The sequence below is a fragment of the Phacochoerus africanus genome, chromosome 8 (genome assembly GCF_016906955.1).
Source record: "Phacochoerus africanus isolate WHEZ1 chromosome 8, ROS_Pafr_v1, whole genome shotgun sequence".
Lineage (NCBI taxonomy): Eukaryota > Metazoa > Chordata > Mammalia > Artiodactyla > Suidae > Phacochoerus > Phacochoerus africanus.
Genome location: NC_062551.1, coordinates 75,529,836 through 75,553,651, shown reverse-complemented (window position 1 = coordinate 75,553,651; position 23,816 = coordinate 75,529,836). Strand labels below are relative to the sequence as shown.

Below are 23,816 nucleotides of genomic sequence, written 5' to 3'. Positions count from 1 at the left end.
CTATTTTTTTTTTTTTAAATAAGCCCTCAGATGCTGAGTTTTTCTGTCCTCATTTGCCTGTGTCAATATGGCTGAGGGGTGCCAGGAGGTCACAACCCGGGGGTCTCCTGCAGGAGAATACAGCTGGCAGAGGAAAGTGGATGCCTCAAACCCCCCTTCCTGGTCTTAAAGAGCCAACAGGGGCCTAGACCCCAGACCCTCACACCGAGGCCCAGGCCCTGTAGGCCCCATTCCTGGTGCAAACACGAGGAAGTGTCAAATGGGGGGGCAGAGGAGTGGGGTGGGAGGGATTCCAACTGGGGTGCCGAGGCCACACACAGCCATCCTTGAATGTGCTAAGGCTGTTGACCTTTTTCAGAACCCCTGGGGGTTGTGGATGGGAAGAGGAACGAGAAGAACGAGGGTGAGCCTTCTCGAGCTGGGTAGGCCACTCCAGAGGTGAGGGTGTGTACTGTCCATCCCAGCATCCTGGTACCTATGGCGACCAGCACGTCTGTAGGCACTCGTGGGGATGCAGGCCAGGTGGAGGTTCCTCGCCCTGGTGGGGTCACCCAGGAGGTGGGCAGCGAGGATGGAGGGTGGGGAGCAGACTCAGGGCACCATGTGCCACCACTTGAAGGGAAAGGGCTTCCGGCGCACGTTGGTGCCGCAGTGGATCTCCCCGAGCAGCTCGTGGTAGGACAAGTAGTCATCAATGAAGACACAGCGAAGGCCCAGTGGCTCCAGCAGGGAGCGCACCTTCTCCTCCAGGCAGCAGCGGCCATTGATGATGGGCCCGAAGGGCTTGGGGATGCCCAGGTACTTGCCCAAGACCACCATGTTCACCTGTAGACGAGAGAAGGCAGGAGTTCCTGCTCTGGCTCGCAGGTTAAGGACCCGATGTTGTCTCTATGAGGCTATGGACTGGATCCCTGGCCTGGGTCAGTGGGTTAAGGGTCCGGCATTGCCACAAGCTGTGATGTAGGTAGAAGATGTGGCTCAGATCCAGTGTTGCTGTGCCTGTGGTGTAGGCCATCAGCTGCAGCTCTGATTTGACCCCTAGCCTGGGAACTTCCATATGACATAGGTGCAGCTATAAAAAGAAGAAAAAGGAAAAAAAAAAAAAAAAGAGGGAGAGAGAGAGAAGGCAAGAAAGACAGCTGTTTAGCTGGGGATGCTTTAAACCTGAGGCACCTTCTGGGTTCTGGCTATAGCAGACCCATCCTCAGGGCCTGCCCCATCTTTGCCAGCATCCCCAGGCTACCAAGGCTGGTACTCACTTAGGAATTAGGGCTTATAGAAGCAGAGTGAACAAAGATTCCTGGTTGGAAGAGAGGATTAATAACAGGCAGGGGCTGCCAGCAACATACATGGTAACGTTATAGAAATCAAGTTTCGCCAACACTTTCTTCCATCTATCAGAAAATTAGATTATGACAACTTTGTTAGGACAAGATTTTACCATCATCTGCCAGAAACCTGTTCAGCAAATGTACGCATCTACAAGGTCCATCGTGTGAATGTTGTAGGTATGGTGCATTTGTGCAGTGCACGCCTTGGTCAACTGTTCCTAGAAGTCTTGTTACCGTTTATTGAGCATCTTCTATGTGCTGGATATATCATCACTAAACCTCACAGCCTCCCTCTAGGGCGTGGCTTGGACACATTAAGTAACATAATTAAGGGCACACAGAGAATATGGAGAGATGGAAATTTGACTCAGATCTGACTCATGTCAAAATCCGTGCTGTTTATAACAGCTCTGTCCGAGTGTAGCCCTGGGGCTGCCTTGGGTGCCGAGGAGTTGGGGCAAGGGCAGAGAGCCCTTGGGGACACCTGGGTTTATGTCTGGTGGCCTCCCTGCTTCCCTCCACAGGGAACTGGTAGAGGGCCCTGACCCTGGGAAGGCAAGTCTGTCTAATACAGGGTGTGGAAGTTTCTTAGATGAAGCCTCTGGCCCAGATGGATGGAAGGAGGAACCGTCCTTGGTGTTCAAAGGGGATACCCTGGACTCGCTGTCTCCAGTGGTACTGGGTCACCTTGGTGTAGGGTGGGCTGCCCTGGACTTGGTGCCTTCCCACTCTCTGCACCCCAGCCCCTCTAGTCTGCCCTGCAAGGCCATCCACAACTAGGACCAACACGGAGCCGGAGGATCCCATAGGGTCATGCCATGGCCTTGGCCCTGAGCTGCCTAGTTGCCCACTAATGGGCCAGCACATGCTGGGGTGGGAGTGGGGCACACAGAGGGACTAAGGGCCAGGGGAGGGCCCAGGAGCTGGATTCAGGAGCATCACCAGCCTGACTCTGCTTCCTCCTGGAGACTGGAGGCCACTCCATGTGCTCACTGGGTGACCTCAGCAAGTCAACCACTCTCTCAAAGGGTGTCTTTCCCCATGCGACAAATGAGGGGCTGAGTGTTCCCTAAGGGCCCTCCGGTGAGGACATACTGGGATCCTCTAAGCAGGGCCTGCTCTGAAGCTGGGGCACTCCCACAGAGAGGTATGTGCTGGGAAGGGGGCTCCCAGCTGGTGTGGACAAAGCCACAGCCCCAGGAGGGCTGACCACGGTCCTGGGCCCTGCCTCCACCCTCAGCCAGAACCAGAGCCGGGCCACCCGTTAGAGCTTTGCTATCTGATGCAGTCGCTGTTTTAGCCACACGTGGCTGCTGACATTAAAATTAAATAAAAGCAAAAATTCTGGAGTTCCCATCATGGCTCAGAGGAAATGTATCTGACTAGCATCCATGAGGATGTAGGTTCAATCCCTGGCCTTGCTCAATGGGGTAAGGATCCAGCATTGCCATGAGCCATGGTGTAGGTCGCAGACATGGCTTGGATTCTGTATTGCTGCGGCTGTGGTGTAGGCCAGGAGCTCCAGCTCCGATTCGACCCCTAGCCTGGGAACCTCTATATGCCATGGGTGCAGCCCTAAAAAGACCAAAAAAAAAAAAAAGTAAAAATTTCATTCCTCAGCCACACTAGCCACATTTGAAGCCCTCAGTAGCCCCACGTGGTGGCTTCTGTGTCATACTGGAGGGATGTTGAACTTTGCTATCATCTGAGAAAGTTCTAACAGCACTGCCCTAGAGCAGGAGTTCTCATGCAGGGCGATTTTGCAACTTCCCAGGGTATTTTGCGACCATCCTGCGATGCACAGGACAGCCCCCACAGCAAAGCCTTCTCCAGCTCCACCTACCAGTAGGACCGAAGGTGTGATGTTTTGAGGTCTCTGCCGGGACCCCACAAAGAGGAGTCAGGAGTGAATGCAATCCTGGTGGGGAAGCTCCACCACATACATTTGCCTCCAATCAGGACGCCAGAATTCACTCCCAACCTTTGGCTTGTCCAGGGACAGGGATTCAAGTTAAAGGCCCCAGGCCGAAGAGGGAGGGTCTCCCAACCTGCAGAACCAGCCCCTCACATCAGCCAGTACCCCAACATCCCTTCGCAAGGGGTTAATGGGCACTTTGGGCAGGATTGTACTGATAGCATCGCTCAGGCCCCTCCCAGGGGCCTTCCTGGTGAGATCACACCTGCTCATCTGTTTGTCAGCTGCCTGAGTTAATGACAGCCAGGGAAGCAGCTGCCACCTGCCCCCCTGCCTAACTCAGGAGCCCTGCTGAGGAGCAGACAACCAGGAGTCAGAGGGCACAGGGGATTGGGGGGAGGGGGCAGCTGAGGCCCAAGAACAAAAGCCTGAGACACTGGAACCAAACCATGCTTCCTTTTTCCAGTTTGGAGGGGGAAGAGTTCTTAGTTGTGGGGGCCCGCGGTGTGCACTTGTGGGATGTTTAGCAGCATTGGCGGCCTCCACCCACTAGATGTCAGTAGCCCCCTCCTCGTGTGGCAATCAAAATGCGCCCCCCCCCCCCCCGCGAGGGGGCAAAATCTCCCTGATTGAGAACTAGAGATGGAGAAGTACTAGATCCGCCCCCAAGCAAACACCGGAGAGGTCCCGCCCCAGCCTCTGTCCGTTCAGGGAGTACTGCCCTTGGACAGACCTCCGCTCTCACCATGTCAGGGAAGAAGGCTTCCGCGAGGGAGCCCCTCAGGATGAAGAGCTGGGGGATGTCGACGATGTCCCGCTCCGTCAAGCCCAGCTCCCGCTTCAGCATCTCCCGGTTCCAGTCGATGCATTTCTGGGGGCAGAGGAGAGACACCGGCACCCAGGGAGCCAGGAAGTTTGCAGCATCTCTTCTGTGCCCTTTAGCTCCTTTGAGCCTCACAACAGCTTGGTGCCATTGCTACCCTACATGGGGAAGCTGAGGCTCCAGTGACCCGCCCGAGGGCACTGAGCTAGGATGGCGTGGAGCTGGGGTTTGAGTCCCGGGCAGTTTCTAGTTCCGCAAGCGCCTGCCGCCACCCCACACTGTCCCCGCCACAGTCGGACTGATGCTCCTGCTCAGTTCAGCCATTTAGGAGAAAAGCTCCCTGCACGGATGAGCAGAAGCACAGGCCCTCCTCGCATTTACTGAGCTGGATTCCCTGCACGTGGCGAGCATGAACCCCGCCCTTTCCTAGGACCGCCTTGCGCCCTGTGTCCTCACCTCCTCTCTAGGTCTCCTTGACTCCCACCCACCCCAGCCCTTGCCCCCAAGAGGCCCCATTTTCCCAAGGCATTGCTCTCATCTCACCAGACTTCTTTTTTTCTTTCTTTCCTTTTTTTTTTTTTTGCTTTTTTAGAGCCGTACTCGAGGCATATGAAAGTTCCCAGGCTAGGGGTGGAAACCAAGCTACAGCTACCTGCCTACACCAGAGCCACAGCCACGCAGGATCCTTAACCTACTGATAGAGGCCAGGGATCGAACCTGCATCCTCATGGATCCTAATGGAATTCCTTAACCGCTGAGCCACATCGGGAACTCCTCACCAGACTTCTTGGGGCGGGGAGGGGAGCGTGGCGGGCGGGGGGGGTACTCAATTCTCCTTCCCTGAAAACCCATCATTTCCACAAAGCAGGGTAAGCTCTCCCATATCAGACTGGCATGGCTGTGTCTCTTCCATCAGACTGTGGGTTCCCAAGAGCAGAAGCCTTACACTACCCAAAGGTCTCGGCAGCCCCCAGGACGGCCACAGGCCCAGGGCTGAACTACACTGGAAGCGGCATGTCCTGGGGTTGCTCAGCTCACTCCCTCACCTGTGCATAGAGATTGTCATTCCTGAGGTGTCTGTCTGCCAGCATCTCATTAATGCTTCTCTTCGCCTTGTGCTTTAACCCTGCAAGAGAAAGAAGAGAGTAGCCGGTTCGGGGAGTACTGTCTGGGGCCACCTCCGACCTGGGCTGCAGAATCCAGGCTAGGATTTTCCTCCTACCTCAGTGCCAGGGTCTGCAGGTAGGATGGAGAAAGCCAGAGACAGGAAACCCTGGGGGAACAAGCTCTGGCTGCAAGTAAATCCTGGGATGGATTACAGACTCCTTGAAAAGGGACTCCTGCCCTCAGGGCCTAATTATTAAGGCATGGCTACCTACCATTACTGAATACCCGCCATGCTCTGGGGCTCCAGTTATATTTATTATTTTATTATTTATCTTTAAAATAATGAGAGTTCTCTTGTGATGCAGTGGGTTAAGGCTTTGGCAGGCACTGTTTTTGTGGTGGCCCAGGTCACTGCTGTGGTGAGGGTTCGATTCCTGGCCTGGGGGCTTCTGTGTGCTGTTGGCATGGTCAAAAAATAAATTAAATTAAATAAAACAAAATAAAGCTGGGTTGGGTTAGTTATCACCACACATTCAGAAAAGAGGAAACAGAAGCCCTGAGAACCCACCCTTGACCTCACAGCCAGCAAGTGGCAAGACCAGGATCCGAATCCAGGTCCATCTCTGCTGAAGGCTACCCACCTCCCTTCCAGTGCTCCAGTGCTTGGAGGAGAATGCTGAGGTCCTTGGTGGGGAGTGGGGAGGCGCTCAAAGAGCCCAAACAGGCCCTTGGAGTGTCTGCCTATTCCCAGAGGAGGGTCCACAGAGGGACCACCCTCCTGGCTTCTCACCCCTCCCTCTCTTGAGCCCCTGGCCCTGTTGCTCCCTGCTGTGTTGCCCTTGACAAGCTGCTTCCCCTTGCTGAGCCTCAGTCTCCTCCTCTGCGAAAAGGGATCAGGAGAAGCAGGTGGGTGATTCCATTGAGCCAAATTGTGAAAGCGCCTGCGCAGACAGGCACAAGGGAGGGCTCATGGCTTCCAGTTCCTTTCCTCTCCTAGGGGTGGGGCCAGGAACATCCCAGGGCATGGAGGAGGCCACCCTGTCTCTGGGGCAATCACTGGCCCCTTGGCTTCCATCCTTAGCCCAAGAAGGGAGCCTCCTCATCCTTGGCTCCCATAGGAAGGTGCTGGAAGTACCAGTGATGCTGGGCTCTGAGCTGAGACCTGGCAGACAAAGGGCCTGTGAACAGCATAGCCATGAAAGTCCCAGGGCTGGTGACAAGAGGACAGGGTTCAGCAGGGTGACAGCTTCGCTGCTACTTACCATCAAACTGGGCTGCCTCCCCGTAGCCCTCCTCCTTCTTCTCGTGGAAGAGTTTGAGGCAAGCACTAGGGCTGGCCAGGAGCAGCCGGAAGCCCTGGCACAGAGGGAGGGAGAACGGCTCAGTAGACAGGTTCCCCCTAAATGCAGGAGGGCCTGAGTTCAGAGGCCAGACAGCACATGGCATCTCCCCTCTGCATTTCTCCCAATCCTCCAAGCCGGTTCACACCTCCAGGCCTTTGCCCATGACTGTCTCCTTGCCTGGAGGTCCCTCTTCACTTTGTCCACAAGGAAACTCAACTACTGGTCCCTGGGAGGTGTCCCTCCCATGCTGCCTGCTCCCTGCAGGCTGTGTCCTCCCTGGTCACCTCTGCAAGGTGGTGAATGATCAACATGTTGGTCCAAAGCCCACCATCTGGGTCAGAATCTTACCCAACTAGTTGATTGCCCTTCTGAGCCTCAGGTTCCCCATCTATAAAATGGGGGCAATGAGAATAGGTCAACCTCATCGGGTTGCTAAAGGATTAAATGCATTAAAACAGGCATACCCCACAGGTGCTCAGTAGATATCACCTATTGTCAGTGTCATTGCTGAGTCCTGGCCGAGAGGTTTGGATCAGAGCAAACACTCAGGAAGTATGAGTAGTGAGCGAATAAGTACCCTTCTGACCTGAGTTCCAACCTTCTGCAGGAAGCCCTCTCTGATTAAAACCCCCTGGCCTTGAGGATACCCTGATTCCAAGCTCCCGATGAACAGAGGCAGCAAACTAGTTTCAGGTGGCTTTGCCTTATCCCAACCCATCAGGTCAGAGAGGGGCAGAGGTGGCTCATGCAGGAGGAGAGGGGACATACCTTTTGATCAGAAGTGGGCACGAAGCTCAGAAACTCATCTACATGGCCCACAGAGAGCCAGTCTGAATAGAGCTCCACGGGCGCCTGCACCTGCTGGGCATGAAGGAAGTCGCGCACCACCCTGGCCATTCGCCGCCCACCAGACCTGGCAGGGAGGGAAAGAGCAGGGTCTCAGGTGCTTCCTGAGCACTCCCCACCCAGCCTCACCGCCACCCTCTGAATGGGTCTTCTCTTATCGCTGCTTCCTGGTCCCAGCCCCCAGGCACTCCCAGGAACCCACTGTCCATCCTGGCCATTGCCCAAGAGACTCTGTCCCTCCCTCACCCCGAAGCCTCCTCCGCAAGGCCGGGAAGATCCTGCTGCCCCTCCCAGCAGCAGAGACAAATGAAAGACCTCCATCTGCCAAAGGGAACTGAAGACCCTCATCTCACATCCCAGGAGTCAGAGAGGTTGACTCTTTACCCAAAGCGCCCAGCCCTGTGTTCAATACATGACTGGAACCTGGCAAGCACTGCCCCCCACCTTAGCCCAGTGTGGGGCCCAGACCATTCTGGTTGGGGCAGGGGTGCTTGTTTAAATTGAAGACTCCTAGGCCTTGGCACCCTCCACGTCTCAGAGTCTTTGAGGAAGATGAGACCCATCCGAGAATGTGGAATCTGCCTTTTGACAGGCATCTTGGCTGGTTCATGTGCAAGAGAACTGCTCCTGTCCATCCTTGTGTGTTCAACACTGTCTAATCCATAGAAGTTCCTGAAATGAGGTCCGGGTGTTTTCAAACCACCTGTCGTTAGCAGAGGGCGGGGGGACTGAGGGGGTCTCGAACAGGGAACAGGGTGGGGCAGGAGCTGGGGTCCCTGAGGTGTGGGAGGAGACATTGCCAAAAGCTGCCTGTGCATGCAAGGATGCTGCCTTAGGCAAGAGCTGTGTCCCCATTTCACAGATGAGGCCACTGCAGCCTAGAAAGTTCCAGAGGGCCACTTGTCCAAAGTCAGAACAACATATGCTAATCTGGGCACGTTCCACTTTTCCTTGGCACATGTTACCATGTGCAAACACACACACATATACCACCTTTATAGAGAGATTTTTTTTCCCCAATATGTTTTACAAAAAAAAAGGGTCACATTTCTTGCACTTGCTTGTCTGGCGTAAGGACATATGGACAATCTCCCTGACCCACATCCAATCTGGTTCTACCTCAAACAGAACTTGATTCAGCCCTTCCCCTCCTCCTCCTCTGCCACCATCTGCCCAGGACACCTCCCTCCCTTAAATAATGGCAGTGGTTTGCCCCTTTTCCTGGTCTCTCGGCTTTTACCCTTTGCTCTCTTGTGGTCTAATCAGAGGGTGGCTTTAAATATGTCAACCATGTCCCACCTCTGGACAAAACCCTCACATCTCTCCCATCCCCCTCCTCATAAATGCAAAGTCCTCACAATGGCCAGGACAGCCCCCACCGCCCCCTCCTGCCACACTCTTCTTCAATCACTCATTTCTAGCCAAGCTGGCCTCCTGCTATCCTTGAACACACCAGATGCATTTCTGCCTCAGGGCCTTTGCACGTGCTGTTTTCTCTTCCAGGAATTGTTGCCCACTCGGCATATCCCTCACAATCTCCTGGTTTAACTCAATCATGACATTCTTTCTCTATGAGGATGTTAGGAGTAGCAACAACCCCTCAACTGCCTTCCCAGCTTTATCTTTCTTGGCAGCATTTGGTACAATGTGGCGTACCTGATACCTTGCTTATTGTCTGGCATCCCACTAGAATGGAGGCTCAAGGAGGGCTGGGATTTTTTGTCTAGGTGCACTGATGTAACCCCAGGACCTCTTCTAGAACAGATGCTCAAAAAATATGTGTGAATGACTTTAAGGCTTTGAACAGCTGAGAGTCCACGGTCTATATAACTTGAATATGTCATCAATAAAACTACAAGGGAGACCCATCAGGCAGTGACATATGACAACACTGATTTTTCCATGGCAAATATTTCCCTTGTATTTCTGTTGTTTTAATATAGTGTTGGCAATTTAAAAAGACCCCTCTTGAGATGGTGACAAGGGATTAATCTCCAAAATTTATAAACACCTCCTACAGCTCAATACCAAAAAAAAAAGCAAAAAAAAAACCAATCCCATCAAAAAAATGGGCAGAAGATCTAAACAGACAATTCTCCAAAGAAGACATACAGATGGACAAAAAACACATGAAAAGGTGTTCAACATCACTCATGATTAGAGAAATGCAAATCAAAACCACTCTGAGGTTCCACCTTACACAGAGTGGCCATCATCGAAAAGTCTACAAACAGTAAGTGCTGGAGAGGGTGTGGAGAAAAAGGAACCCTATTACACTGTTAGTGGGAATGTACATTGGTGCAACCACTGTGGAAAACAGTATGGAGATTCCTCAGAAAACTAAAAATAGAACTACCATTCGATCCAGCAATCCCACTCCTGGGCATCTATGCAGAGAAAACCGTGACTCACAAAGACACATGTACTCCAATGTTCATTGCAGCACTATTTGCAATAGCCAAGACATGGAAACAACCTAAATGTCCATTGACAGAGGAGTGGATCAAGAAGATGTGGTACATATACACAATGGAATATTACTCAGCCATTAAAAGGAAAGAAATAATGGCAATTGTAGCAGCATGGATGGACCTAGAAATTATCATGCTAAGTGAAGTCAGTCAGACAATGAGACACCAACATCAAATGCTATCACTGACGTGTGGAATCTGAAAAAGGACAGAATGAACTTCTTTGCAGAGCAGATACTAATGCACAGACTTTGAAAAATTCATGGTTTCCAAATGAGACAGGTTGGGGGTAGGGGATGCACTGAGAGTTTAGGATGGAAATGCCTTAAAATTTGTTTGTGATGATTGTTGTACACCTATAAATGTCATAAAATTCATTAAGTAATAAAAAATAAAACAGTGAGGTGGTGAAGTAGAGAAATTGTTCCTGAGCAGAAAATGGCAGGAATCAGAAACATAAAGCTGGAGGAGGGGCAGAGTCCTCCTTGGGACTCCCTGAAGCCCTCTGCCTGGTGGCAGGGGGATGGACCGGATGACTCCAGCCCTGGGAAGCCTCAGACCTGGCCTCTGAGTCACAACAAAGCTGCCACCAGGAGGCAGAATTGTTCAAAAATGGTTTTATTTATTTATTTGAGATCAGGAAGAGATTTGTCTTCTACAGAGACATGACCAAAAATGGTTTTATTTTATTTTTGTCTTTTTGCCACTTCTTGTGCTGCTCCCATGGCATATGGAGGTTCCCAGGATTGGGGTCTAATCAGAGCTGTAGCCACCGGCCTATGCCAGAGCCACAGCAACGCAGGATCTGAGCCGCGTCTGCAACCTACACCACAGCTCATGGCAACGCCAGATCCTTAACCCACTGAGCAAGGCCAGGGATCAAACCCGCAACCTCATGGTTCCTAGTCGGATTCGTTAACCACTGAGCCACGACGAGAACTCCCTGAATGTTTTATATCCCTACTTATTTATTAGGTTTGCCTCTTGTCTGTTTCTCTCTGCTAGCATGCATGTAGGTCATCTGCTTTGTTCACTGCTGAGATCGTCGGAAGCTGAAGTAGGATCCTAGCACAGCCACCTGGGTGTTAAATTGTAATTTGAGCTCCAAGAAAGGAGACCTGGATTCTGACTATTCCACTAGCTTGCTGTGTGGTCCCAGGCAGCAGCTGTCCCTCTCTGAGCCTCAGGGCTCCATCTGTCCACCAAGAAATTTTGTTACTTGTTTTCAACATAATGGCCAATGGAGTGGGGCCCAGCTGTGCGGGAGACCCTACACCTTTCCCTCTGGGGTCCTTGCCAGAGCCTGGGAGGTTCCCGAAGATTTCTTTTGTCCCCAGCCCTGGACCCCAGACCCAGCATATTGAAAGTCTCAATAAATATTTATTGAATTGATAAATGAGAGTATGGATGAGTGTATTCACTTCACTTATCTAAGCCTCAACTTTCTTATCTGTAAAATTAGGAGAATAGTCGTCCTAACCTCGAGAGCTGTTGTAAGAGTTAATGGCAGTCACGTGGGTAAAGGCTGTGCTCACAGCAGGCAGGTAATCAATAACTTTTATCCATTGAATTACAACCTGCTTCAAGGCAGATCCATTATGAGGGGTCCAGCTAAACAAACCTAAGCGGTCGGAAGGTAATTAATGCAAATCCTTCATGCCCAGTAATGCGAATCCTTCATGCCCAGTAACAGCAACCGTTGAGCTAGGACAGGCCTTCTTTATAGGCCCATTTTACTGATGAGGAACTGAGACACGAAGCATAAAATAATTTGTTCATTTAATAATGTATCTTTGTCCACTGATTCCTTTTCTCTAGTACCTGCAACAGTGCCTGGCACTTGGTGGGCATGCAATAAATATTTTAAATGAATCAATCAAGCACCTACTATGGGCCTGGCACTGTGGTGGGCCCTAGTTAGGTGGTGTACCTCAAATCATGTGACCATCTAAGAAGTGGCAGAGCCAGGACTCAGACTCAAATTCATCAGATTTCAAAGCCTGGGCTCCTTCCTCCCGGGTCCCTCCCTGAAGCACAGAATGAGTGCCCAGAGGTCCCGAGGCCCTTCTGCCCCCAGGGCTGTGAGCAGGTTCTGGCCTAGAGTTGTAGTTCTGAGCATGAGTCATTGGCAAGGTTAGTATACGCCTCTGGTCCTGGCCAACTTCAGCCTGGGGCACCCAGCCTGGGCATCCAGTGTCATGCCTGGGGTTGGTGCCAGGAAGCCTCACCTCACCTGATTCAGAGCCCTGAGGCCACTGGGGCCACCCTGACTTTACCAGGACAGCCTGGCTGCTCTGGGCCCTAGAGCAGATAGCCAGGGCCTGGGGAGGTGAGCTGGGGCCCACCTGGGCTTCGTGCCAACCCGACACAAATGAGAAGTTGGCCTCTGGGGCCTGGGGTGGGTTTAATCTTTAGGCAGGAAGCAGGGGATCCCATGAGCATCCCTGTGCTACACACCCCATTTCTGACTGCCCACAGGCTGGGTGGGGACCCACTGAGGGGGATTTAGCAGATGCGGTCATCTGAGTCCTAAACCCTAAATAACTTGCTTCCTGGCTGATGATATCTGTCCAGGGTGGGACCCATCAAGTCACCTCTGTCATTCTGGTATCCTGACCAGCCACTCACCTGCAATCACACGGTGACCTATTGGCCCTTTCAAGCTGTTGCTAGGACAGCAACTTTATTTTTCCTTTTTTTTCTTAGGGCCGCACCTGCCACATATGGAAGTTCCCAGGCTAGGGGTCGAATTGGAGTTAGAGCTGCTGGCCTATGCCACAGCCACAGCAACACCAGATCCAAGCTGCATCTGCAAATGTAATCATAGCTTGCAGCAATGCCAGATCCTTAACCCACTAAGCGAGGCCAGGGATCGAACCAGCATCCTCAGGTCCTTAACCCACTGAACCACAACAGGAACTCTGATAGCAACTATTTTGATCTTCTCCCAGAAGAGGTCAACAGATCCATCTCCTACCTCTGCATGGGATTCCACATTGCCTCCCAGCTCTTCTTATTTTTCAAAAGCAGCCAGAAATCTGGCTTTTTATGTGTGGTCTCCTGATATATGTATATTTAACATTGGTGGCTAATTATGCTCATTAAATCCAAAGCAGGCCAAAAGACTGTGGGCCACTAGTATGTGAGTTTTCCCTAACATTCTGTGATCTTTCAAACTTAGGACTCTAGGGCTCTGAGGCTCCCATTCTAGGATTCCAGGCAGGAAGCTAGGACCACTTCTCAGACTGAGCGTCAGAGTCGTGTCTGTGATGCGGGAATGCGGGAGTCTGGAGGCTGCATTCGGTCTGGGCTCTCCACCACCTCCCTGGCTTCTCACCTGGGGAAGCTGCTTCCAATGAGGACCCGGCCCAGAGGGTATTCCTTGCCATTCACCGTGACCGGCGGGCTGACGTCCAGGTTGCCGAAGGAGTCAAGGCCAGAGGCACCAGCGTACTGGGTTTCCCGGGTTACATATCCAAAGTCAGGACCCTGGGGGAGGACGGGTGAGACCCGCCCCCCAAAAGGAGGGATCAGTTAGGACTGGAAGAGACTGCTATTGGGGAGGGGGTGGGGCAGCGAGGGGTGGTCCTGGGGGACTCCCATCCCCCCAAAACCAACTCTGTCCATTTTCACAAATCCTCGCTGTACCCTGAGCATGGTGCTATTAACATCGGAGCCCAAGACAGAACAATCACTATAAAATCCCCAAATGTTTGGAAAGAAGGCAACACGCTTCTAAGGAAGCCATGGGTCAAAGGCGACATCAAAGGGGAGATTAGACAATATTTTGAAGGGAAAGGTGATAACAACACAGCCCATTAAGGCTGGCAGGATGCCAGCGAAGCTGTTCTAGTAAGGAACCGTCGCAGCTCTAAACACGTATGCAAGGAAGAGAAAGGGGCGAAAAATCTTAGCTTCCATTTCCAGCTGGGAAAAGAATAGCAAACTAAACCTAAAGAAAGTGGAAAGAAGGAAATGATGAAGACAGACCAGAGATCAGTAGAAACAGCGCTGGGGTCAGGCCCTGGGTTGACACAGACTCACGACTCACGCTGCAGGGCTCACTGTCACCTCCCCAGGGACTCATCCCTGATCCCTACAGGCTAGGGTCAATGTCCCGCTCTGTGTGCCCATGAGCTCCTGGACTTCCCCATTAGACACTGGCATTGTCCTGGTGGTGCGAGAGGAGGGCTGGTAAACAGGCAGAGACGTGAGCTCTGGAACCCAGACCCACCTCAAAAGCCTACAGGTTTGGCCCAGCAGTTAAGCATAGGGGCCGTGGAAGCAGCCCCTCTGACTTTTTTTTTTTTTTCTTTTTTGGCCACCCCACCGCATATGGAGTTCCCAGCCAGGGATCAGATCCCAGCCACAGCTGCGACCGGCAGCAACACCAGATCCTTTAATCCACTGTGCCAGGCTGCAGATCAAACCTGTGTTCCAGCTCTCCTGAGACGCCACCAATCCTGTGGCACCACAGGGGAAACTCCTAGCAGCCCCTCTGATTTTGCATCTTGGTGCCACTACTAACTAGCTGTGTGGCCTTGGGTCAGTTGCTTAACCTCTCTGAGCCTCAGTAAGAGAGAATAATAATAGCATGTATCCATAAGAGTCCACGTGGATTAAATGAGCAACCATGTAAAGCCAGGAGGGCCCAGACCTCAGGACACAGTTGCTGGAGTGGCTCTTGTTGCCCTCCTGTACACAGCAGGCGGCATTGTGCCTGGCACATAGTAGGTGTTCAGAAGACCTTCATTACCTGAAGAGAGACCCCAGCTCACAAAAGCAAGAGTCACGAGGGCTCACTAGAGGTACATTCCCCCCAAAGGCAGTTTGGTCTCAGGGCTGATTCCTAGGTTTACTCCCTCTTGGGGAGAAAAGGCCCCCAAGGAGGATTTTGCTGGCCCACCCATTCCAGAACAGGGGTGATTTTCATTTTATTTGCATTTCATTTACATATTCTTCCCAAACTTTGAACTGACTGCATTCGGCAGAGCCTACTGCCTGTGTAATTTTGCTGCCCCCAGAGGACTAGGACCAGACAAGACTGGATGTCCTATAGGAGGAACCACCCAAAGTGTCCCCACTCTGCCCTTTGCCACATACCAGGACCCTCTTATAAGGGAAATCCTTCAGTCCTCTGTTCCTGGGAGAGTCAAAGACCACTGGGAAGGATTTGTGAGGGGCCTCGATGTAGCCAAATTCCATCTCGTCCTGGGAACGGGAGAGAAAAAGATGACAGTGGCGGCCTTGGTGTGGTATTAAGAATGGGGTAATCCCCTCAGGCCTGGGGCAGGGCAGGGCAACAGATTGTCCCCAAGACCTGGAGAGGGCAGGAGGCAGGGAAGAGAGGTGCAGTGAGAGGACTCTGCCTGGGACCTGAGCATCTGGAGGGAAGCGACAGAGACTAGGGTGATACAGGCGGGGGAGCACCCCCTAGACAGCACACCCCCACCCTGAGTCCTGGACCCAGGCTGCCCTGGCTTCTTTAGGGAGACAGAGGCTGGGCAGGAGCCCACACAGGTCCATTTTCCCAAAGCCAAGGTAAAGGACAGGGTCAGGTCTTCCAGGCTGCCTCTCTCGCCAGGGTGGCTCTGGCACCCACCTGGATCCAGCGGTCATTTCGATTCTCAATCTGAGGGCAGACAATCAGCTTGCAGTTGGCTTTCAACACCAGGTCGGACATGTCATCCAGAAACTTCTCATTTGAGCCATGAGCATCCACGACACTGCAAAACACAGGGAGAGGGGAGTGAAATCATGACCACTGACTGTGGCCTTGGCCTTAGGGCCAGGAGGCAGAGAACGGATGGGGTGGCTTTGATGCAGTCCATGATAGGCCCCGAGTGGCCCCTGGGTGCAGGGGTTCAAACACCGCCCCTGCACTCCAGAGGCTCGGAGGCTAATGACAGAGACGGATAATGTCCTCCGATCACGGGGAGGGGCAAGCTCAGGGCTGTGGTGCCCAGAGGCAGGGCACCAAAGCCCTGGGGTCTGGATCTGCCAGGCTAAGGTGGTAGAAGTGGGCAGGGAGCCCCATCACTTCCCATTTCTCACTATAGACCTAAACAAAGGAGTCAGGGGGTGGGGGTTAGGGAGCAAACAGAAAGAAAGAGTTCCCTTCCGAACATCTGAACCCATGTCAGCAGAACAAACCTGTTTGGCCACACCCTTCCCGGCCTTTTGACTTGGGTTCCAAGTTACCCAGGGCCCTTTCCCCTGGTCCAACCTCTGCTGCAGAGCCTGGAGCAGCCTGGCCAGTCAAGGCTCACCTGTCCATCAAGGGGCCTGACAAGGATTCTGAGAGATGGAAGAAGGACCAGACCCAGGCTGGGCCAGGACTCACATGGGCCCCTGGAGGCCAGGGTCCTGTGTTCTCAGCAGGCCCAGGAGGCTGAATAGGGCCTGGCCCCACTGCCTGGAATAAATCCAAGATGTTCTGAGGCTGCTACAGGCAGGACAAGGTTAGAGGCAGGGGTGCTGGCCCTGGAGCCAGGGACCACAGCCAGGACCTTAGCTGCTCAGAGCACGTAGGGTTGACAGGCCCAAGCCAGCTGCTGTCCTGTACCCAACTTGTGCCTGTGGGTGCCCTCCGGTGGAACAATCTCTCCCTATCTCTAGTCCAGAGACAGCGGGAGGGCTGCAGGAGGGGTGGGGCCTCACCTGCACACATACAGCTCCAGGGGGGCCTGGGTGTTGGGGGTCATGATCCAGGGGGCCATGCGGAAGGCCACGGTGTCTGTGAAGAGGGGCACCTCTGGCAGGGTCTGGGGGGAAAATGAGGACTCAGTGGATCCTGCAGGAGCCCCATCTGACCTCAAGCCCCACCCTCAAGCCCCCAGCCTCCCAGCCTCCAAATGGGTCCCTGAAGCCCATCACCCCCCCAACCCAGCCCCCGACACCGTCCATACCTTGGTGTCCACCAGGCTGACGCTGAGAGAGATCAGCCCCAAGAAGTCAGCGTCAGGAAAGGTGAGCCCCTCCACATAGAAGTCGATCTTCAGCTCCCCCGGCTGCCGCTCCACTTCGTAGGACAGGTGCTGGGGGCCCAGCACCTGCTTGTAGTCCGAGAGGGAAGTCCCACCTAGGGAAAACCAGAGTCAGCACGGGCGGCGGGTTGGGGCAGTGCCGGGACAGGGGAGTGGGGCTATGAGGATGCGGGGACAGGAGACTGGAGGCCAGGAATCCAGGGGCAGAGCCACTTTTGTACTGGATCTACTTGGGCTCCTCTCCAGCTCTGCCATGTGCAAGCTGTGTGACCTCAGCTCAATGACCCAACCTCTCTGAGCCTCAGTTCCTCATCTGTGAAATGGGATAACATTCTGTTTCTCACAAGGGTGGTGTAAGCTTTAAACCAGATAAGGAAATAAAAGCTGCTGGCACAGGTGTTCCCGCCATGGCTCAGCAGAAACTAATCTGACTAGTATCCATGAGGACATAGGTTCGATCCCTGGCCTCACTCAGTGGGTTAAGGATCCAGCATTGCCAGGAGTTGTGGTATAGGTCACAGACAGGTCTCAGATCCCACGTGGCTGTGGCTGTGGTGTAGGCTGGCAACTATAGCTCTGATTCAGCCCCTAGCCTGGGTACCTCCAAATGCCATGGGTGTGGCCCTAAGATAAAAAAGTAAAAAATAAAATAAATTTTAAAAATACATAAAAATTTAAAAATCTGCTGACACAAAAGGTGAAAGCAACCCAAATGTCCATCAACAGGTGAACAGATAAATAAATTGCAATCTATCCATATGCTGGCATGTTATTCGAACATAAAAAGCAATGAAATACTGATATACACTCCAGCAGGGATGAACCTGAGAACACTACACCCGCGAAAGAAGCCCAACATGAAAGGTCACCTATTGTATGATTCCATTTGTACGAGATGCACAGAACAGGTACATCTGTAGGGACAGAAAGTGGATTAGTGGTTGCCTAGGGCTGGAGAGTGGGGACAGAGAGGAGAGACTGGATGAATACAGGGTTTTGTTTGGGGGAGATGAAAATGTCTTGGAATTAGAACTTTTGTAGTGGTTGCACAACATTGAGAATGTCCGACTGGATTTCTTTCTGTCTTTTCTTTCTCTCTTTCTTTTCTTTTTTTCAGCCATATCCCAGGTATGTGGAAGTTCCCAGGCCAGATATTGAATCCCCGCATGGAACGCCACGGGCACAGCAATGCTGGATCTTTACCCCACTGCGCCACAGCGGGAACTCTTAGAACATAGGAAATATCACTGAATTGCTCACTTTAAAAGGGATAATTATATTTATTTTGCTTTTTAGGGCTGCACCCGTGGCATATGGAGGTTCTCAGGGTAGGGGTCTAACTGGAGATACAACTGCCAGCCTGCACCAGAGCCACAGCAACGCAGGATCCAAGCAGTGTCTGCAACCTACACCACAGCTCACGGCAATGCCAGATCCTTAACCCAAGGAGCGAGGCCAGGGATGGAACCCGCAACCTCATGGCTCCTAGTCGGATTTGTTTCTGCTGCGCCACGACAGGAACGGCTAAAATGGTTAATTTAAAAAATGAAAATAGAAGTTCCCACTGTGGCTCAGCAGTTATGAACCCAGCTAGTATCCATGAAGAAGCTGGTTCAATCCCAGGTCTCGCTCCGTGGATTAAGGATCTGGCATTGCTCTGGTTGTGGTGTAGGCCGGCAGGGCAGTTCCCATTTAACCCCTAGCATGGGAACTGCCATATGCTGCAAGTGCGGCCCTAAAAAGCATAAATAAATAAATAAAATTAAAAATTAAAACAATAATAAAATGGCTGATTTTATGTTATGTGAACCTCACCTTGATTTTATTTTGAAAGCACCTGGCACATAATCGTTCTGGCCCGTCCCCTTTTCCCCTGTCCTGAGGGTTGTCTGGGAAGTGTCACCCTGGCACGTGCTTGCTTACTTGCAGCAGGAAAGCTTGTCGGCTCACTCACTGAGACTTTGCTTCCGTCTTATATCACAAGAGTTTTCAAGCCAGACCTCTGCCTAATCTTCCATCAGCTGGTGCAGTCAAGGAACCTTCTGGCTCTTTCCAGGCTCATTGAGTTTGAATAGAGGAGGAAGAAGAAGGAAGGGGCAGGAGTGGCCTTTTGCTACTTATAAAAATGAGTAAGGACACCTCAGGGTTAAGGATTGTGGGGGTTTTTTTGTTTTGTTTTTTCTTTTTTGAAGTCACAGACTTCAATTAATAAACTCTCTGGCAGAACAACTGGATTCTCAGGACAGACCTGGGCCTCAGCTTTGCTAGTCCCTGCCCCCAACTCACCCAGCCTGGATAGTGCTTGTCATGCATCGAGAACTCATTCCATACTGATCAATCAAAGGAGGGAAGGGATTGGGGGAAGGGTCGGGCAGTGCAAAGAAGAGGGGCTTTGGTGCCCAAGAGACTGGCTTTGAATGCCTGCTCCACCTTCTGTTGGTTGTGTGACCTTAGGACAGTGAATTCATGTGTCTGAGCCTCAATTTTCCCCTCTGTAAAATGGGTCTAGTTTGGGAACCTCTTTCTTGGGCGATACATCAGGTCCTGATAGAAAGGCTGTTCATAAGCTTTTGTGAGAGCTATAGAACAATGATGGAAGAAAGGAGAGACGTGGATAAGAGAGGAAAGAAATGGTTGGGGAAGCAGAGGATGGAGCAGGGAAGGAAGAGGTCCCCCAGGCCACTCACCCCTAGCACAGAAGACACCCAGTCTTTTGGAATCAGAAAATGGCACACTCAGGACCAGCTTGTGGTTGTCAAAGAGCTCCTCGGGGCCCCCGCAGCTCAGCACCATTGGGGACATGTCCTGCAGGTCTAGAGAGAGCAGTGCCCATGAGACAACCCTCCCTCCACCCACACCCTCACCCTGGATGGCCTGTTCTACCCCTTCTTACTCACCATCCAGTGATGTCAGCTGGGTGTTGGCAAGGTCAAGCCCCTTGGACCAGAGACTGTCCCGGTCACAGTTCACCAGCAGGACAGCCCCAGAGCCCTCAGGGCCCCAGCGCCAGGTTTTCTGCAGCAAAACAAGAGGCCTTGGGATCAGGGAGACCCAGGAGTCTCTGGGAACAGGTTCTGGTCATGGCTAGAGCTGGTTGCTTTGTTAACTTGGAGATTTTTGTATTCTGCATTTGCTTAAAGATTTAATGAGGCAGGGAGTTCCTGTCATGGCTCGGTGGTTAATGAACCTGACTAGCATCCATGAGGACACGGGTTTGGCCCCTGGCCTGGCTCAGTGGGTTAAGGATCTGGCATTGCCTTGAACTGTGGTATAGGTCACAGACGAGGCTCGGTTCCTGCATTGTGGCTACAGCTCCAATTCAACCCCTAGCCTGGGAACCTCCATACGCTGAAGATGCAGCCCTAAAAAATTAAAAAAAAAAAAAAAAGATTTAATGAGGGATCATAGATTTGGGAACAGAAGACCCAGGTGTCTAGACCCAGAGCCACTCCATGATTGTGCAGTGAACAACCTGAACAACCATACAGTGACCCCCCCCCCCCCCCATCCAGCCATCCCACTGGAAGAAGGAGGATGATGTCATCAAATCCAGAAATGGCCTTTGCCAGCTGCTGAGCTCTAGCCCTGCGTGATGGATGGAGACTGCCTCACCCTGACCTTGGTGGGGTTGGAGAACCCCTGGGAGACTTTCCCTATCTCAGTGCCCTCCTGGGGCCGGTCCCATACTGGCCTGCAAGAGGTCCGAGCTGAGAAGTGAGAAAGATGCCTGGAGCCCTGCCTCAGGATCTAAGCACTTAGTGACATGCCTCCACTTTATCCTCACCAGACCCTGCAAACCGGGGTTTACTTTCCCCATTTCTCAGAAGACGGAAAAGAGGCTCTGGGGAACTGAGCCTCAAGTCACATAAGTGGGATTCAAACTCAGGTCTGGAGGACTTCATATGAGGACCGATAGATATAGCACTCTTGTTCACCTCTCTGGGTACATGCTGCCCTGTACCAAAGCTCAAGATATGGTTTGTAGCATAGGTCCCACGCACCACCCTGCCCAAGCAACTTTGTGCAGTGAACAACCTGCAGAGCCATCCATGGCAGCCCTGCCCCAGCTTGTCCACAAAGTCTTGTATGTGATCCAGGACTTTTCCCTCCATAAATCTTCTACCCTTCCAGGATGGCTTTCAGATACTTCCTGCGGGATAATGCCTTGAGCCCACCCCATCCTCCTCCTTACTCTTCAGGATCTAATTGGGGCTGTCCACCCAGCCTTCTCTACCAGAAGCCTTCACTCAGTCAGTTGACAATCTTTTATGAAGCACTTACCATATTTGGGGGTCCAAATACAGCCCAGCAAATAGAAGACACATCAAGCAAAAAAACCAATCCTGGTTCTAATGTGGCATGGGAGAGGCCCAGAGAGGGTAAGCTGTCCTCCAGGAGTCACACAGCATGTGGCTCACACAGTGTAATTTAGGGCCCACGGGTGCCCATCTGACTGTCCTTGGATGGCCTCCCTGCGGTGCTGGATACCACAGACCTAGGAATCCATCACCCTTCTGCTGGGAGAGCCCACCTCACCCCAGGAGCATCCCCAGGTTTGTCTGTCAACCCTGCCATCTTGGGGTAGCCAGGAGAGTCCCACCTTGTCACCTTGGCTCCTCTTCACTTTGCCCGTTCGGCCCGCGTCGACGTCAAGGGAGATGTCTGCAAAGGGACAGTAAGGGGGTCCCCAAACCCATCCTCACGCCATAATGTCCACATTGGGGCAAGTTTTCCCCCCTTCCCACCCCCCCTGAACTCATGAGAACCCAGGAGCCCTGTTCTGGGGACCACATCCAACACGTGGAGGCCCTTGTGGCAGCCCCTCATGGTCCTGGGTATTGGAGGGACCCAAGGCTTTGGCTCTCAAATTTCTTTTTTTTTTTCTTTTTACGGCCACGCCTGCAGCATATGGAAGTTCCCAGGCCAGAGTTCAAATTGGACCTGCAGCTGTCAGCCGACACCACAGCCACAGCAACACTGGATCCTTAACCCACTGAGCGAAGCCAGGGATCGAACCTACATCCTCATGGATACTAGTCGGGTTCATACCCTACTGAGCAACAACGGGAACTCCATGGCTCTCAGACTTCTTAGCTACATGTGCTGAACTGCTAGCTCTTGGGGCCCCTGACTCTGGTGGTTGGACCAGGCCTGAGGTCTAGATGCTGCCTCCCTAGTCCTCTGCAGGCTGCCCGAAGGTCCAGCTGAAGGTGGCATGTGGCCACTCCAAGGTCTCATGCTGTCTTGGAATTCCAGTGAGGGTCACGGGCGGGGCTCTGGCTGAAGGAGGCTTGGTGTGGGTCTTGCTGGTGACCCACCTGGCAGTGCACTTTCTAGATTCTCGTGGTCCTAAGTATGGCTGGGGCTCCACCCCTGAGGTTCTAGAGCAGCTGGGAAGAAACTCACAGCCTCTGAAGGCCTCTGCAGCAGCCAGGCTCCTTGATGCGGTAGGAAGCTGGCCATGGGCCTTGCACTTGGGGGCTGCCCTAAGACCCTCAAGCCGCCAGCGTGGAAGGGGAGGAGGGCTACTCACCGGCACCTGTGAGGTACAGCACACTGTGGCCCAGGGCACTGCCCTCCTGCTGCCCGAAGTAGGAGACCTTCACCTGTGGGGACACCGTCAACCCTAAGCCAAGACGCCCCCAGTCTTCGAGATGGCCGTGGCGGTGGGAGGGGAAACACCCCACAGCCATGCATAGACACAGAGGGTCCCCAGCAGCCTTCTCCAGCTGGAGAGGATGTGGGTACCTCCAGGGCTCCCAGGGCAGGGGCAAGGAGGGGCAGGGAGAGCCAGACAGGGTGGCGATGGGTCCCAGAGGGAGCAGCTGGGGAACCTCAGGAGCCCATGGGGATGTCAGAGAAGAATGAGGGAAGGCTGCCACCAGTGACTTAGGCAAGTTACCCAACCTCTCCAGGGCTCTGTTTCTTTATCTGTAGAATGGCAACATGACCCCCTCCCCTATAATACCAGCCAATGCTCGCAGAGCCTCCCCCATGGCCTAGAACCCATGCCAAATGCTTGACCCAGGCCAGCTCGGGGAGCGCCCAGGATGGCAGGGCTCAGAGGCAAGAGTTGAGCCCAGGGCCTCGGCCCTCAACAGCTGCACAATCCCCGCCTTTCCCGCGACGTTGGAGAAAAGGCTGAATCGATGAATCAGGCCGGGGCCACTGGGTCTGCGGTGGGTGCCTGAGGGCGAGTGTGTGGGGGTCTTCTGTGAAAGAGAAGGCTTCCTGCTTCCTTAGGTGTTAAGGGTATCTATGGAGTTATATCAGGAAGCGCCGTGTTGATGTGGGTGTCAGCCCTTCAGGGTTTGGTTGAGTGCGGGTGATGCGTGAAGGGGGGTGTGCTTTGTGGGAGCTCTTTTGTGGGGAAGTGGCCTCTTACCTTGAGATCATTTAAAGCCTTACTGGCTGCGTCCACAGATACGATCACGTCCACACGGGCGTCCAGGGGCCAGCGGGCCTTGCCCGTGGGCTCTGCCACCCGTGCCGGGTCGTAGACCATGAAGACCTCCACCCCGGAGCTCCCAGAGACCCCGAAGGTCTCAGCGCCCTTGGGCACATCACTGACGGGAGAGAGGAAAGGGTCAGGGGCTCGGGAGGGAGGGCCGTGGGTAGCAGGCTGGGGCCGCCAAGCTCTGCGAGCAGCAACCCCCAAAGGCAGGGTTGGGGAGCTGCAGGGGGAGTGCCACTGGCCCGCAGACCATCCCAGCTCCATCCCAGCTCTCCGCTGGTTCCCAGGGGACCCACCCTGGGAGCATCCTCCCCTGGCCTCAGTCTCCCCATCTCTAACATGAAGGGCTCAGAGCAGAGCAATGGCTGTTGAGCTTTGTTTTAGTGGCTGAGCCCTTTCAGTAGAACCCTGGACAGACCAAAGGGAGCTGGGGGTGGTGCTGAGTCATACCATTTAACCCTTCCACTCCCACAGCAGCCCCTGAGGCTCCAGAGAGCAGAGACCAAAACCTCTGGACACCCCCATCCCCAACCCCTCCCC

The 23,816-nt window shown here is 53.1% G+C and overlaps 1 protein-coding gene across 2 annotated transcripts in view; it reads right to left on the bottom strand.

Annotated features, from left to right (window-relative positions):
- Positions 1 to 23,816, bottom strand: part of PADI1 (peptidyl arginine deiminase 1) — a 40,112-nt gene continuing 16,296 nt past the window's right edge. For both annotated transcript variants that reach the window (XM_047792537.1, XM_047792538.1), the window contains exons 2-16: positions 23,208 to 23,388; positions 22,356 to 22,428; positions 21,423 to 21,484; positions 19,720 to 19,837; positions 19,510 to 19,635; positions 16,745 to 16,917; positions 16,497 to 16,600; positions 15,439 to 15,562; positions 14,940 to 15,047; positions 13,174 to 13,325; positions 7,288 to 7,432; positions 6,439 to 6,532; positions 5,116 to 5,195; positions 3,992 to 4,117; positions 1 to 825 (exon numbers count right to left, since the gene is read on the bottom strand). In XM_047792537.1, coding sequence (XP_047648493.1) covers positions 592 to 825; positions 3,992 to 4,117; positions 5,116 to 5,195; positions 6,439 to 6,532; positions 7,288 to 7,432; positions 13,174 to 13,325; positions 14,940 to 15,047; positions 15,439 to 15,562; positions 16,497 to 16,600; positions 16,745 to 16,917; positions 19,510 to 19,635; positions 19,720 to 19,837; positions 21,423 to 21,484; positions 22,356 to 22,428; positions 23,208 to 23,388 — 1,900 coding nt within the window. In that variant the 3' untranslated portion in view covers positions 1 to 591. The remainder of the gene's footprint in view (positions 826 to 3,991; positions 4,118 to 5,115; positions 5,196 to 6,438; positions 6,533 to 7,287; positions 7,433 to 13,173; positions 13,326 to 14,939; positions 15,048 to 15,438; positions 15,563 to 16,496; positions 16,601 to 16,744; positions 16,918 to 19,509; positions 19,636 to 19,719; positions 19,838 to 21,422; positions 21,485 to 22,355; positions 22,429 to 23,207; positions 23,389 to 23,816) is intronic.